Source organism: Molothrus aeneus, chromosome 22, assembly GCF_037042795.1.
Source record: "Molothrus aeneus isolate 106 chromosome 22, BPBGC_Maene_1.0, whole genome shotgun sequence".
Lineage (NCBI taxonomy): Eukaryota > Metazoa > Chordata > Aves > Passeriformes > Icteridae > Molothrus > Molothrus aeneus.
In genome coordinates this window covers 3,156,952-3,170,617 of record NC_089667.1, presented here as the reverse complement: position 1 = coordinate 3,170,617, position 13,666 = coordinate 3,156,952, and the positions used below count along the sequence as shown (strand labels likewise).

Sequence of the window (13,666 nt, the reverse complement as noted above, 5' to 3'; positions counted from 1 at the left end):
GGGGGTGCAGGCAGGGCTTCCTGGTTTTGCCCCCTATTAGGGCAGCAGGCAGCTGCTTCCCCAAACTGTGATGAGGAGCAGATCCCTCTCTGCCTCTGGCAAACTGGGAAAGTGTGACATTGCAAAGCTGCATTTAGGGAATGTCTTGAAACCAAGAGGGTTCCCCCCCCCACCTTTTTTTAAGGGAAAGACATTGCCTCATTTGTAGCTGGAAGGGGTCTTGTTATTTTTGTACCAAGATGCATATTTTAGAGGTATCTATGCCAAATATGCAAAATCAGCTCCAAGAGTTCATTTCCACCATGCAGAGAGCCAAAAATATTACTTTTATACACATAAAAGTACATAATCTCCCATTGCTTTGAGCAAGCAGGAGGAACTAGGGTGTATCAAGAAGGGAAATGCTAAAAGAAGTTCCCCACATGTCATGCTAACCAAGTTTTAGTCATTCCTTGGCGAAAGAACAACATGGAACTCATGAAGTGATTCCACCAGATTCTGTCCCCTGCTGGGCCACATCCCTCTCCCGTGGGAGCTGATAGAGAAGCTGCTGGCACTCAACAGGCTGAATATTTCCCCTGATCCCTGTCCGGATCTTGCTGGTGGTCATATGGGTCCACATTCTTCTTAAGCAACCCATGGCAATGCCAGTTGCCTCCATCACCACAACCACACAAAAAAACAGTGTCCATCCCAAAGTCCTGCTTCTCCATGGCCACTTCACCCTATTTATTTCTCCTGTTTGTATACCCTACATGATACAAGCAGAGCTGGACCACTGCTGACCCTTTGCCCAGCTGCTCTGCCTGGCACACATTGATTAAAGGAGTATCAAAAGTGGTGGCAGATTTACAGGTTAACAATGATTTAGTGGAGAGCACCGGAGCCAAATTAATGCTGGCTATAATGTAGTTTACCTCATTAAACAATGCACACCAAGATCCTGTCTGTTGTAAAACAATTGGTCTCTGAAGCCTAGTGTTCATCTTCCAGGGTTGCTGGGAGATAATAAATGGGTAATATTCCGGCGATAATGGTAATGGAGTCACGGCTCAGAGCTAATATTATGGCAAAGCAGTAATTATTTCAACAGTAAACAAGGGGATGGTTGAGCTGCCGACAGGATTGGAGCCAGTTGAAATGCTCCAGTTAATACAGTGGAGCCCAGGCCTGCAGCTGCCTCTAGGAAGGAGGACAAGGGGCTTGGCCATCACGTGTGTCAGTCGAACCTTTGTTGAGTCACCCAGACATCAAAAGACAGGAGGGACACATGCACTAAAGTGAGGTGGGACAGCATGTACAACGTTGGCCATCCCAACCCAACTCATCCAAACCCATCCTATGCTATCCTATGCTATCCTATGCTATCCTATGCTATCCTATGCTATCCTATGCTATCCTATGCTATCCTATGCTATCCTATCCTATCCTATCCTATCCTATCCTATCCTATCCCATCCCATCCCATCCCATCCCATCCCATTCTCCCATCCCACCCCATCCCATGCAGAGCTGGCAGCGCAGGCTGGGCTCTGAGCTCCATCACACAGCAGGAGCACTCACTTCCCTCCTTTGACACACCACTCATGTTGGCTCAAAGCAAATCTCCAAAGCAGAAAAGAGGCAGAGCAGAGACACAAGACTCAGGATGAACACAGAAGGAGCCTTACACGAACCATCTGCTCCCTCTGAGAGGTATTTCCCTGCTAAAAGGGCCAGGAGAGGACACAGCTCTCTGGTCTTCCATTAATGAGGTGACATGAGGACAGGCTAACAGGAGCAATCTCACAGCACGTGAAGCTGGTCAGGGGAGGAACAAGGCAGAACAAAAGCAGACAGAGATTTCCCCACCCAAGAGGATCCCCCTTCTCCCTGTGCCTTCCAGCTAGGCTCCAGATCTGATGCCCAACCTATAAATATCCCCTGCCTCCTCTCCAGGGAGGATGAAGATGGCAGGCAATGTGCTTAATGGACAAACCTCTGAGACGGGAGGATGTCTCCCCTTCCCAGGGACAAGCACCTCTCCAAGCTGGATAATTTTTGCAGATGTTTGTCCTCTTGTTTTAAGCCTTGCCAAGAGCCAGGGAGAATCAATATACCCAAATATACCAGACTTCTCCCAGAGTCCCTTTGCTGGTTTGCTGCTGATGTATAGACAGATGATCTCATGAGACCTCTGCCACATCAGGCCACTGTGTCTCATCTATCTTAAGTGCAGATACGAGCTGTGATTACTGCTGCCTCTGAGTGCCTCACGTCTGGAATGTGTTTATCCTCCTGCAGTTCTGTGAGACAAGTGACTGCAATTGTTCCTCTTCCAGGGAGGCCACGGGGGTTAAATGGGCAGATCATGGGGGATATCCTGGATGTGGCCACATCAGGATCCTCCAGGCATCTCCCCAGGATCTGCCTTGTAGCACTGAGGCGTCACCTGCCCCACAAATGACAGCTCAGCCTCAGCTCAGGACTGCAGCTCTGCATAGGATCCAGCTTTCAGCACCCAGATTAATCCTGAGATTAATGAGGGATTCCCACCACATAGACCTCTTGATCAGACCTCTTACAAGTAAATACACCATCAGCCAAACCATAATGTTTTCCTAACCTGGCAGCCACTGTCTTAAGCCTCACACCAGAATCCATCATACTACAGCAATAATCAAAAAGCAATTAGATAAAACCATGGCAGAAAAGTCCACCAAGGGTCATTAAGGATGACGACTTGGATGCAGCCTCTGGCTCGGGATGTCTGTGTATGGCAGAGCAGTGCTGGATGAGCCAGTGGAGGGATCTGCATGCAGATCCACACCCACTTTTACACCCTTTCCTTGTGCCTCTGGCCCTGCCGTGGCACGATAACCCCACTTGTCTGCCCACACAGCCCTCCTCATCATTACTGCTAAACTGTGCCTGCTCCTCCTGGGACAGAGGCTGCTGAGCCTTCATTCCTCCTGGAAGATCCCTCACTTCAATTCCTTGGCACATTTCCCAAGCTTAATGGGAGGCATGACTAGTTTTGTGTCTGTAGCACAGATAAATATCCCCTGGATAGCTCAACGTGGTGCCACTCTCTCTGCCAGTGCCTTGGCGTCACCCTGAGCCCGGTGGCCCAGCGTGCTGTGCTTCATCCCAGCCAAGAAACCTCAGCCTTCATCCACTGAGAGATGAAAACTGGCCTGACAATATGACAATTGCCATGACAACATCAGTTACCCCACAGAAATAAATAAAAAGCTCAGTAACTATGGAAACACCTGAGTGACCAAAACCAGGCTATTAACCAGAAGACCTCGCTGCAGTTTACAGACAGCGTCGGCACCGCGAGGCTGGGGCTGTAATCCAGCCAAAGACTCAGAAACACAACGTGCTCTGCACCTAAGGGTGCAAAATGGACGTTTATGGGCACACAGAGCATTGCCTTTCAGACCCCTGAGTCCAAGTCTGTGCAACTTCTACCTCCCCTGGGCACATGCTGCTGCCTTCATGCCAGGTGTTACATCCAGGCCTCTGTTATCTACATCATTCTCTCCCTCTTTGCCTCTTTTGCTCTGTCCCTTCACCCCCAAGGTGCCTCTCTTAATTGCCATCCCAAGGGCCTGGGCCCCACGGGGGTACCAAGAAGGGATGGAGCTGCCCCGTCCCATGCCAGATCTTGGCACCTCACAGCAGTTTCACAGAGCTGAGTTTTGAAGCCCCAGTGCCTGGCAGCTCTGCTGGTACTTGTGATGCCAGCTGGAGCATCCAAGCCCAGGACAAAGCCTCTAAGCTGTTAAGCCTCCTCTGCTGAGGCAGAAGAAGCTGTGACTCCAGCAGCTTCACTTCTTTTTCCACCTCAATCTGTTCAGCTGCATTAACAGGAGTTGCTGTGAGTTAATACAGCATTACTGGGAGGAGAAATAAAATAAGACAGAGAGAAGTAAGGCAGAGGGACAGAAGACAGTCTTTATCACACCTTATTTGGACTGGCCACAGGCTCACAAAACACTTCTCCAGAGCCAGCAGCCTGATTCTGTTCATGCAGGAGGATGAGGATGGGCACAGGTAGGACCAAGGTCTGAGAACTAATGGAGGCACCAACAAGACCAACACACCTGCATTTCTCAAAATCAGAAGCAGAAAACTCTCTTGCTCAGGTCCACTGAGCTCTTGAGTTACACTGTGAACTTGATCTCCTCATCCCAGCTGCAGGAACTCCTCCAGCCCCCAAACCAAAGAGAGCTTCCAAAATGGGTTTCACAACTCCTAGATCATGGCAACAGCTGCAGGCAGGCAAATTCAGCAGAGTTTACCAGCCCAAGCCACTGAATGCAAATTCATTGGAGCAGAGACAGAACAGCCAAGCAGTCAGAGGAGCCTGGAGTGGCTGGCACAGGGTCTCAAGTGAGATCAGTCACCAGGGAGCCGGGCTGTTCTTGGTGTGTATCCTCTGAAAGGCCTTCCCCTGCACTCCCTGGTGAGCAAACACTCTTATTTGCTCCATTTCCCACCAACAGGTGCACTGTGTGCTCGCAGGTGCCAAGGAAATCATAAAACCTGTGAAGTGCCTTTGCACAGAGCAGCACTCACCAGTGTCAGCTCGGGGACAGCTCCTGGTGGGGCCGTGCCTGGCACACACAGCCTGTGCCAAGCAGCACTGCTGAGAGCCACTTCCCCACTCACTGTGGGAACCCTTAAATTATGCACCAGCATTCTCTCAAACAATTCTCCCTTGTCCCTTTTCTCCACCACTTCAAGAGAGATGGAGGAAGATGGTGAGAAGGAACAGGAGGCAGTTCGCTCGAGACTTCCCCTGGGATGAGTAGAACAACCAAGAGGGGCCAGCAGCAAGCTTTGGGTTTTGCTTGGCCCTGGCACTCTGAATTAGAATGTATCCTACATCCCTGATCTGCTATAGCACCTCTATGCATTTTCTCTGGCTCTCATTTCAGTCCTCACACTCCCGATCTTCATCTCTGCTGTGTGTGGTGAATGCAAAATGGAGAAGTAGAGGTTCCCCTTGGTGCCTTGGCAGACCTAGAAACAGAGGAGCTGCCCACGGAGATGGGCAGCCATGGAAGTTGTCCTGGGCCACCTCTGGGCTCATCACCCTCCATCAGCAGGAGACCAGGCTCTGGTAAATCTCTGTGATCATTTGTTCCCTTTGAGTTTTGAAAGCAGAATGCCTAATCATGGCCAAAATCAGGAAAGAGCTGCTGCTGCAAATTACACAGCGCCACAGGTAATTTCTGATTAGCTCACTCTTCCTCTCCTGGTGCATCCTCAGTTTCCATAGCAGCTAAGTCCTAAGTAAAATGGAAACATCTGGTTCAAGCGCATGTAAAGATTCCCTGGGGAAAAAAACCTGCTGGATGGCAGCAAACACAGAAAATAGCCCTTGTGAAAGACAGAGGCATCAGGAGCTGGGAGCCTGGTTAGGACAGGATGGATGGCATGTGGGAGAAGGCAGCAAGGGGCACAAGAGTGGGAGACAAGGGTTCTGGGGAGCAGGAGGGGATGTAGGAAGGAGAGAAGGGCTGTGGGAAAACAAGATGCTTGTGAAAAACAGGTACTGAGGAGGCTGAGCAAAACAAAAATATGTTGTCAGGGTAGACAAGGGGAAGAGTAGGAAGAAGAGGCTTCAAGGTGGGAACACATGGAGACTGCCTCGACCATAAATGTGACAGCAACTTTGATTCCATAGAGAGACGCTCAGGGATGGGGAGGAGCACATGGATCCATACAAAGACCCTGACCAAAACCACCAGCCCAGAAGCAAGCCCACCTACAGTGGAAAGCCAAAATGTGCTCTGGGGGAATGGTTTGTAGAGGCTCCTGTCAAGGGAAGGGGCTGAGATGCCACCAACCCAGCTTGCTCAGCCTGGGCTTTGCAGAGTGATGGATCTGGCCCAGCCATTCCCTCCAGCACAGACAAATAGCAAAAAATCAATGGAGCTGCAACGAGACACCGCAGCCCTCGTCAGGAGCTGGGCAGGGAGAGCAGCCACGGTGCCATTCGCCACTGCCGCCCCTGCGCCGGCTCCTTTGGCTGCCGGACAGCCTGGCCGGGCGTCCCCAAGGAGAGCTTGAGGCAGTTGTCTGGAACAACAGCCCACGTTGGTAAAACCCCAGGGGAAACAAGACTCTGAGGCGGAACTGAAGCGCTTAGACAGGATCAGAGGATCAGAGGCAGGCGTTGCCGCTTGGCCGCGCGGCTCATCCCAGCCGGAGCCTCCGGATCTCACCCCCGGCTCACCCACGAGAGCCTCGCAACCGCCTGGGAATAACAGGGCAGCAAAACGCAAAACAAGTGCCAAAAAGCAGCTGGGAAAAGGGGTTGAAATTATACGGTCCTGCACGTCTGGGAATTTGCTTCCCAGCAGTCACACCCACACAGTTCTGCTGAGGGTTTGCTTACCAATTAACAAGGCCACCAATTAATGCTTCATGTGTTTTCCTGCTCATTTGCACTATTTACAATCCTCCTTTGAAGCAACCTGTAAGAATTGCCTGAAAAATTTTCAAAACATGGCCAGACAAGCACGTTCAATGTGCAATGCAAGTGCCCCATGCAGGAGCTCCATGATCCTTGTGTGTCCCTTCCAACAGAGACTATTCCCTGATTCTATAAACCTCTGAGCACAACAACCCCAACCTGGCACCTACAGCCAATCTTCCACAGGACCAAAACCATCAGCTCCTCTTTCAGACCACCAGGATGGATGTTCCTCCACCAAAGTCACCAAGTCCTGTGTTGAGTCACATCTTTTTGGTGCATTTCACCTTCTCCTGGCAACATAATGAGCCACCGACCCCTCCCCAGCCACTCACAAAGAGTGCTGTGCCCTTCCCAAAATATTTCAGGTAATGTTTGGTTCTTACCTTTGGGTGAGATGTGTCTCCAGGTGATTGTTGGGTCTGGCCTGCCCGTGGCTATGCAGGTGAGGCTGACGTTGCCGCCCTCGTTGATGGAGATGTCAGAAGAGATCTCGGTGATTTTTGGAGACACTGCAATGATGCAAAGAGGAGAAGGAAAATGAAACTGGTTCTGCTTCAACTCAAATCTTAGACTGTGGGTGAAGGAGGCTGAATTTCCATCCTCCCTCAGCTTTGACAATTTTTGCAGTAGCCCATCAGTCTCATCTGACTTGGCAGGAAGAAACAGGGAAAAGAGGGGGCAGAGAAGACACAGCTGAAGTGGGAAGAAACTGTAGCCAGAGGGGATTCAGTCATTTTAGGGAGGCTCGAGAAACTCCTCCGTGGTGTGAGACAGTACTTCTTCCTACCCCACTTCCAGCATTCCTTGTGTCCTCCTAGCCATGACAAACCCTTCCCAGCAGAGCTGCATCATCCTGAGGAAACACGAGTCATCCCCTTCAAACTCCTGCAGCTTTTCCTCTTTGCCAGGCCCTTGTAAGCACAGGAGCACCAAGAGGAGCTGGGCATGAAGAGAGAATCTGCTGAGGAGCCTCTGAGGTCGACCACCCTGCAAAGGGAGGGAAATTCTGCAGGGAGGAAAACCATCCCCCTGCATTGGCACTGCCACCCAGAGCATGCAGGAGTGAGTCAGATACAGGGGGTCCAGGTCCCAGGAGGGGACACAGGTACACGATGGGGGTGATGAGAAGGGGGCTGGGAAGGGATGGGGAGCAAGCAGGGAGCACCCAGCTCCTGCTGCTGCATGAGCAGAGGACACGATGTGGCTGCTGGGGAGGGCTGGGAGATCTTCTGGTGGGGATGTAGGAGGGAAAAGCATCAGCTGCTGTTATCAGCCTGCACCTGCAGAATATAATAAAGACTGTCACGTTCTCAGGTTTATTTCCAGACTTTCTCCAGAGCCTAGCAGGCACTGGCACCCCGCTGCAGCACTTTGCAGGAGAGCCACAAATCACCCACACCTTCCACCCTTGCTGGGAGAGCCAGATTCATTTCCCCACTTGGGGCTGCAGCCCAACACCCCGAATCCTGACTTGGACCCCGCTCCTGGGGCTCCCTTCCCTGCCTCTCCCCACCTCCCACACCTTCCTGGGCTGCGCCAAGCCGGAATGACTGCAATGGCCTTGCACGCAATGCCTCTGCTGTGCAGGTAAGTAATTTATTGATCCGTAAAGCACTCCAAGACGCTCTGGAAGGGATTATGTCATGCCAGTGCCGTGCAATAAAATAAAAAATGATGGATTTTTTGTGAACATGATGGTGATTTAGGGTTTGTAGTTGGAAGTGTAGTTAAAGTACATTTTAAGTGGAAATCAAGGTGGGTAATGAATTATTCTCTGTTTTGAAGGGCTTCTGGGAGTTCATTTTTTTGCTGCTCTGGGCATGATGGCTAATCTGCTAATCATGCACTGGAGAGCAGCCCTGGATCAGCTGCTCCCAAACAGAGGGGGCTCTGGGGCAGGACAGTGGAGGGCACAAAGACAACACCTAAAAAATATTAATATGCTTCAGTGTCACTAAGGGGACAGCACATTCCTCATGGGACCACTCAGAGCTGGGAATGCTCTGCCCATGGCCAGGTCCATTGAGGAGATGCAATTAATTACAACATCGTTATGATTGCTCCACTGTGCTCCTGGTGAGGCTGGGACTGCCAGCCAGGAAATCCATGTGTGCTCTAAAAACACAGAGTGTGTGGTCTCCACAACAAAAACAGGCCCAGGGGGTATTACCATGGTCATTTTGGAGAGGTGGGAAGAGCCAAGTGGAGGCGCAGTGATCGCCCACCTTTGCCTGGGAAGCAGCAAGAGCTTCCAGCTCTAAGTCCCAAAAAAACAAAAGCAATATCCATCATCTTTAATGTGCTGTTTGCTGCATCACAGAGGAACCTTTCTGATGTTTTTAACTGCTGAATCCACATCGACCCAATTCAGCTTGTTTTGCAGAGGCTTTAAAAAAAGCAAGTCAGACTTTACACTGCTACTCTGGGACTGCACAGACCTATTCGCACCCACCCAGGCGAGAGACAAAAATCAACTGACCAGGTTATAAAACATAATTAAAACAATTTAAACTTGGCTTTGATTGATAGGACAAAGGGGAATGCCTTTAACCTGAGGAGGGTTGATTTAGAACAGGTATAAGTTTTTTGCAATGAGTGTAGTGAGACCCTGGCCAAGGTTGCCCAGAGAAGCTGGGGCTGCCCCATCCTTGGAATTTTCCAAGGCCAGGCTCAGGCTAGACAGGGCTTGGAGCAGCTTGGGATAGTGGAAGGTGTCCCTGCCCACAGCAGGGGATGGAACTAGAGGGTCTTTAAGGTCCCTTTAAACTCTAACCTTTCCATAATTCTATAAAAAGCAGCTCAAACTGCTCATGCAACAGGGCAAAAGTTCACCATACTCTGGCAAGCTCAGGACACTTTGAGGGAGATGCAATTTACTGTGGCCCATCTGGAATGAGAGGAGGCAAGAACATCTGGGAAGCAAACCAGAGAAACGTCACTGAAGCTGTTAACTAAGTCTGGAGTTGTCTATGCAGTGGTAGGATTTAACACGGTGGTTATTGTATGCTAATTAAATAGTTGAATATTTTACTGCACAAACTATTCCAAATGCCTTTCTAGAGACACAACAGGTGTTTTGTAAGGCTTTTATCAGACTAGGGAGGGAAATCTTAATAAATAAATGATCCAAGTATATATTTAATATTATTTAACAGTCACTGGCGCTTCCATTCCCTCTGCATTAAAGGACTTTCACCAGCACTTGGCATTTCTGCAGCAGTGGGGCATTTCCTGTGCCGAAAGCAGGACGCAGATGGAGCTGTGCCCCTTTGGGAATGAATAAATAAATAAAGCTAAGTAAATGCAGGCTTCCCAAGCAGAAACCCTCTCCTTGCAGGCAGTCCTTTTGTGTTCAGCATCTCTCTTGCTCGGAAGTGATTAAACATGGCAGTGTTGGCCAAGCTGCTCCGGTGACACTGCACAGATTTCCCCACAGGCAGGCTGGTGCTTTATTGATCCAACTCTTTCTTTTTTCCCCCTCCATCTTCACCACGGTTCTGGGGAAGGTCTCTGGGTGCTCTCAGCCCCCTGCAGGTGCCCTGGGCACGCCCCCAGCTCGCCCCAATGAGGTGCACACAAGGAGTCCCCAGGACAGAAAGCAGCTTGCTTAAATATTTAACCAAAGCATATGGTGAGCTGCACGTTTGAGGGTGCTCAGGCAGGTGATAGATGTCTTTCTGGATCCAAGCATATGTGCCTGCCGACACACATCCATTCCCTGGCGCACAGACACCCTCCTGCCACTGGCACAGACGATATCCCTGCTCTGCTTTCACCTCCAAACACCCGCCCCTGCCAGCACAGGTGTGCAGCTCACAGATCCCGTGCCTGCATCCCGCAGCAGTGCTGCACACAGATCTTCACATCCTGGGAATGTGGTGGGGCTCCCCAGGCATTTCTGCCACCTCCTCTGCTGCCTCTCCCATGGCACCCACTGCAGCACTGAGGCCTTCCCTGATTATTGCTCCAGCTGCCTTTTACAGCTCATCCCAAACTGTATAAACATCACCAGCTTTGCTTCCTTGCTTGGGCCCTGCCACCTCCATTTCCATCATCATCAGCTCCCCACCCACCTTCCTGGCATGTACTAACTGTGCTGCTTGCCTGGGCTGTCCTCCCCCTGAGCCCCTGCCCCCATCTCTGGCTCCCTCACCCCAGCACCCCAAATTTCAGCCACACATCAGGCTGAGTGGAGGGTGCATCTGGAACAACCTCTCCACCTCAGACTGGCAAGGGAACTTCAAATCAAGTTGCCTATTCCTTCTTCAAGGAGCAATTGCACTTTTTTGGCTTAAGCACCCCCTTTCTATGCAGTTTTGGAAGCCAAGAAAGTAATGCAGAAGTACAGTTGTGACCTTTGCAGACAGGCAAACCCCTTCTGGTGTGGGAGTGAGGCAGAGCAGGTGTTTGCCCCGGCCAATGGGTCTCAGGCCCTGGCATAGCCTGGGAGAGAGTGGCTGTCCTGGTAAGCCCAGCCCTGCTTCCCTTTCATAAAACATGCAAACCTCCATCTTCCAGCACGAGTAACATCTGCTCCAGATCAAAGGAAACAACAAAGAACAACTATAAAAGTGTCTGGAAGAAAGAAAAAGAGGGAGAGTCAGACTTGCGTTCTGCAGGCGATCTGTGATGTGCACTGGCAGCTTCCTGAGCATCAGCCTGACGCTGCTCCTGCTCCTCATAACAGCTTCTTACAGCTTCTCACTGCTGTCACACTCAGACTTCCCTGTGTTTTACAGAGTTTGCTGCCATGGGTCCTGCCACTGGGATTGGGTGAGGGGGAGTCCTGGGTGTCCTATCCCTGCTCACAGCAATGCTGAGTCAAACTGAGCCCATCCTCAGGCAACTGAGGGGCTGCCAAAGGCAGGGACCCAATGTCCAGCTCCAGGGCTCCTCCAGAGTGTAACCAGAGCACTTTGTAGCTGCCAGGTCAGGAGAAGGTGCAGTGCTGGCTGCCACAGTGCCAGGCACCTCCATGGTGCCTCCTCTCTCTTTTGTGTTCCAAAGCTTTCTGCCTTCAGGGAGCAAATTGAGAGCCCTGTGCCTTCAATTACAGGTGTATTATAATGGGCTTTTAAATCAGTTTGTGTTGCTCTAACACAATTATAGTTAAGAGAAAAGCAGAGAGGGCTTTGTCTTTCTGTCATATCACACTTCCATCATTTCATCCTTCCTTCATATCATCCTTCCATCATATCAGGAGCTGTTTTGAGCCTGTCCAAAGGTGTGAGGAAGGGCAGACACAGCCTCAGAGCCTGCTCAGTCACAAAGGTTTGTACACAAACCCCTTGTGGGTGCCTATCCTGCTTCCCAGGGCTGCCTGGACCCTGGGTTGGCACCACCACCCCCTTCCCATGTTCAGCACAGCTCCACCAAGGGACTGATCCCCCTCTTCACAAACCTGGCAGCAGCCCAAGCCATGAAAAAAGTAGGCTGGAAACAAAGAGGACATACATAACGACCTTAATAAGCAATTAATAAATAACTAATGACAATTGCTCGTTCTAAAGCGAGGCGTAATGAGATGTGTCATACGGCACCGAAATGTGTCTAAATGATTTCCCAACCAGGTAACAGCTCCTGTTGCAGGGAAGCTTGGAGGACACGAGATTTTTTACGCCCGTCTCTGCAGCAGGTTATACAGCACAGCATCATAATAACTCAGAGGAGGAGGGGGAAACAAGACGTTCCCAATCATTCATTAGTAAAGTATTTGTGAACGCGGGTATAATTCACCGCATAAACAGCAGGGTTTCTGCAGACAAACTTTATAGCTAAGTGCCAAAAGGGAGCCCAATCTGATTCCACTTACGACAGCATAAATCAGCACTACTACTGCAGTCAACAAGGGATACACCACAATAAACGTGGCACAATAGGAGAGTCGGGGCTCGAGCACAAGGATTTTCCCCTGATTTCTGGATGGGTCCAGGTCACGAGCCTGGATCAAGAGCAGCTCCCTCAGGAGTCAGGATGCTGCCTCACTGGATTCACTCCCCTGTTTTCAAGACTTTGAAGGGATCTGCATCATTTTCCCTAGCAAAAAAAATGAAGAAAACACCTAACACCAAGCCCCACACCTGTGGGGAATCAAACCATAGTTTCTTTGTATGGCTGTTAATGAGCAGCTTTAAGAGGAGGCAGAATCCCTCCCTCAGGTTTGGGAGAGTTCTGTGTTAATGTTACAATGCCAGAAGGAAGATGTGGCACAGCTCTGGACTTCGTTGCCTCCTTTAAAATGAGTCTAATGATGCTGAGTGAAAAGAAAACAAGAAGAAAGATATAAAAGCAAAGTTTTTTTCATTATTATCCATGAAGAAATGCAGACAAACTAGGAGTGTTTGGCAGTTCAGCTCCCTGTCTAGACAGATCTCATTTTCAACTCCACACACGCTGCACGGATCTAGTTTCCAGTTTTTGCACCCCGAGCCACCTGGGATTCCCCCTGTAAGCCAAGCAACGCCTCATGAAAGGCAGAAAATTGAAGGATCTCGAATCCTTAAGACATCTGCATCATTTTTCCAGCATTATTGACACCTCTGCTCAAGGCACGACAGCCTCTCTCACAACTGCCTCCACGGTGACCAACAAAGTGACAGTGACTCTGTCACACCCTGCTCAGGGGATGCAGGGTCCCCAGCTCCTCTCATCCCACTGGGTACCAGTGAAGTCTCCATCAGACCCTTGGGAAAATCCCTGTGTGGGGACGAGCCAGAGCGTGCTGAGAGCACCCCAGAAAGTTTGAACACGACTTGTGGTTAATACAAAGCTTGTCAAACCCATCACCTCGAAATGCTGAATGTCTTTATTAGATTCCTTTATCTCCCCCCAAGATCGGAGGGACACGACGAGATGATTCTCGGCGGAGATGTCATCATCCAGAAACTAATTAAAGGCTGTGCGGGAAGCCGGGCCACGCACACTCTGGAGAACAAAACGCATTAGCAACCCGAGCTGGGGAAAATATTACAAGTGAACTTCAGATCAGAAAGGGCGAGCGAGGGATTTCACAGCAGCTCTCCTCTCCTCTCCCCATCTTTCCTCACACTCATCCCTACACTCCCTTGTCCTCCATAGGTGACCCCAGCTTGGAGATGATTAGGACTAGCCTGGGAGCTGGGGGATGCAGGCCAGCAGGGGATCCTTTCCTCCACTCTGGGAGAAAAGCATGATTTGTGGAATTTCCTTTAT

General features: G+C 50.3%; 1 protein-coding gene across 6 annotated transcripts in view; it reads right to left on the bottom strand.

Moving 5' to 3' along the window:
• The window catches only part of NTM (neurotrimin), a 390,965-nt gene that overhangs the window by 21,021 nt on the left and 356,278 nt on the right, over window positions 1-13,666 (bottom strand). For all 6 annotated transcript variants that reach the window (XM_066564272.1, XM_066564276.1, XM_066564270.1 and 3 more), the window contains one exon: window positions 6,859-6,984. In XM_066564272.1, the coding sequence (XP_066420369.1) occupies window positions 6,859-6,984 (126 nt within the window). The remainder of the gene's footprint in view (window positions 1-6,858; window positions 6,985-13,666) is intronic.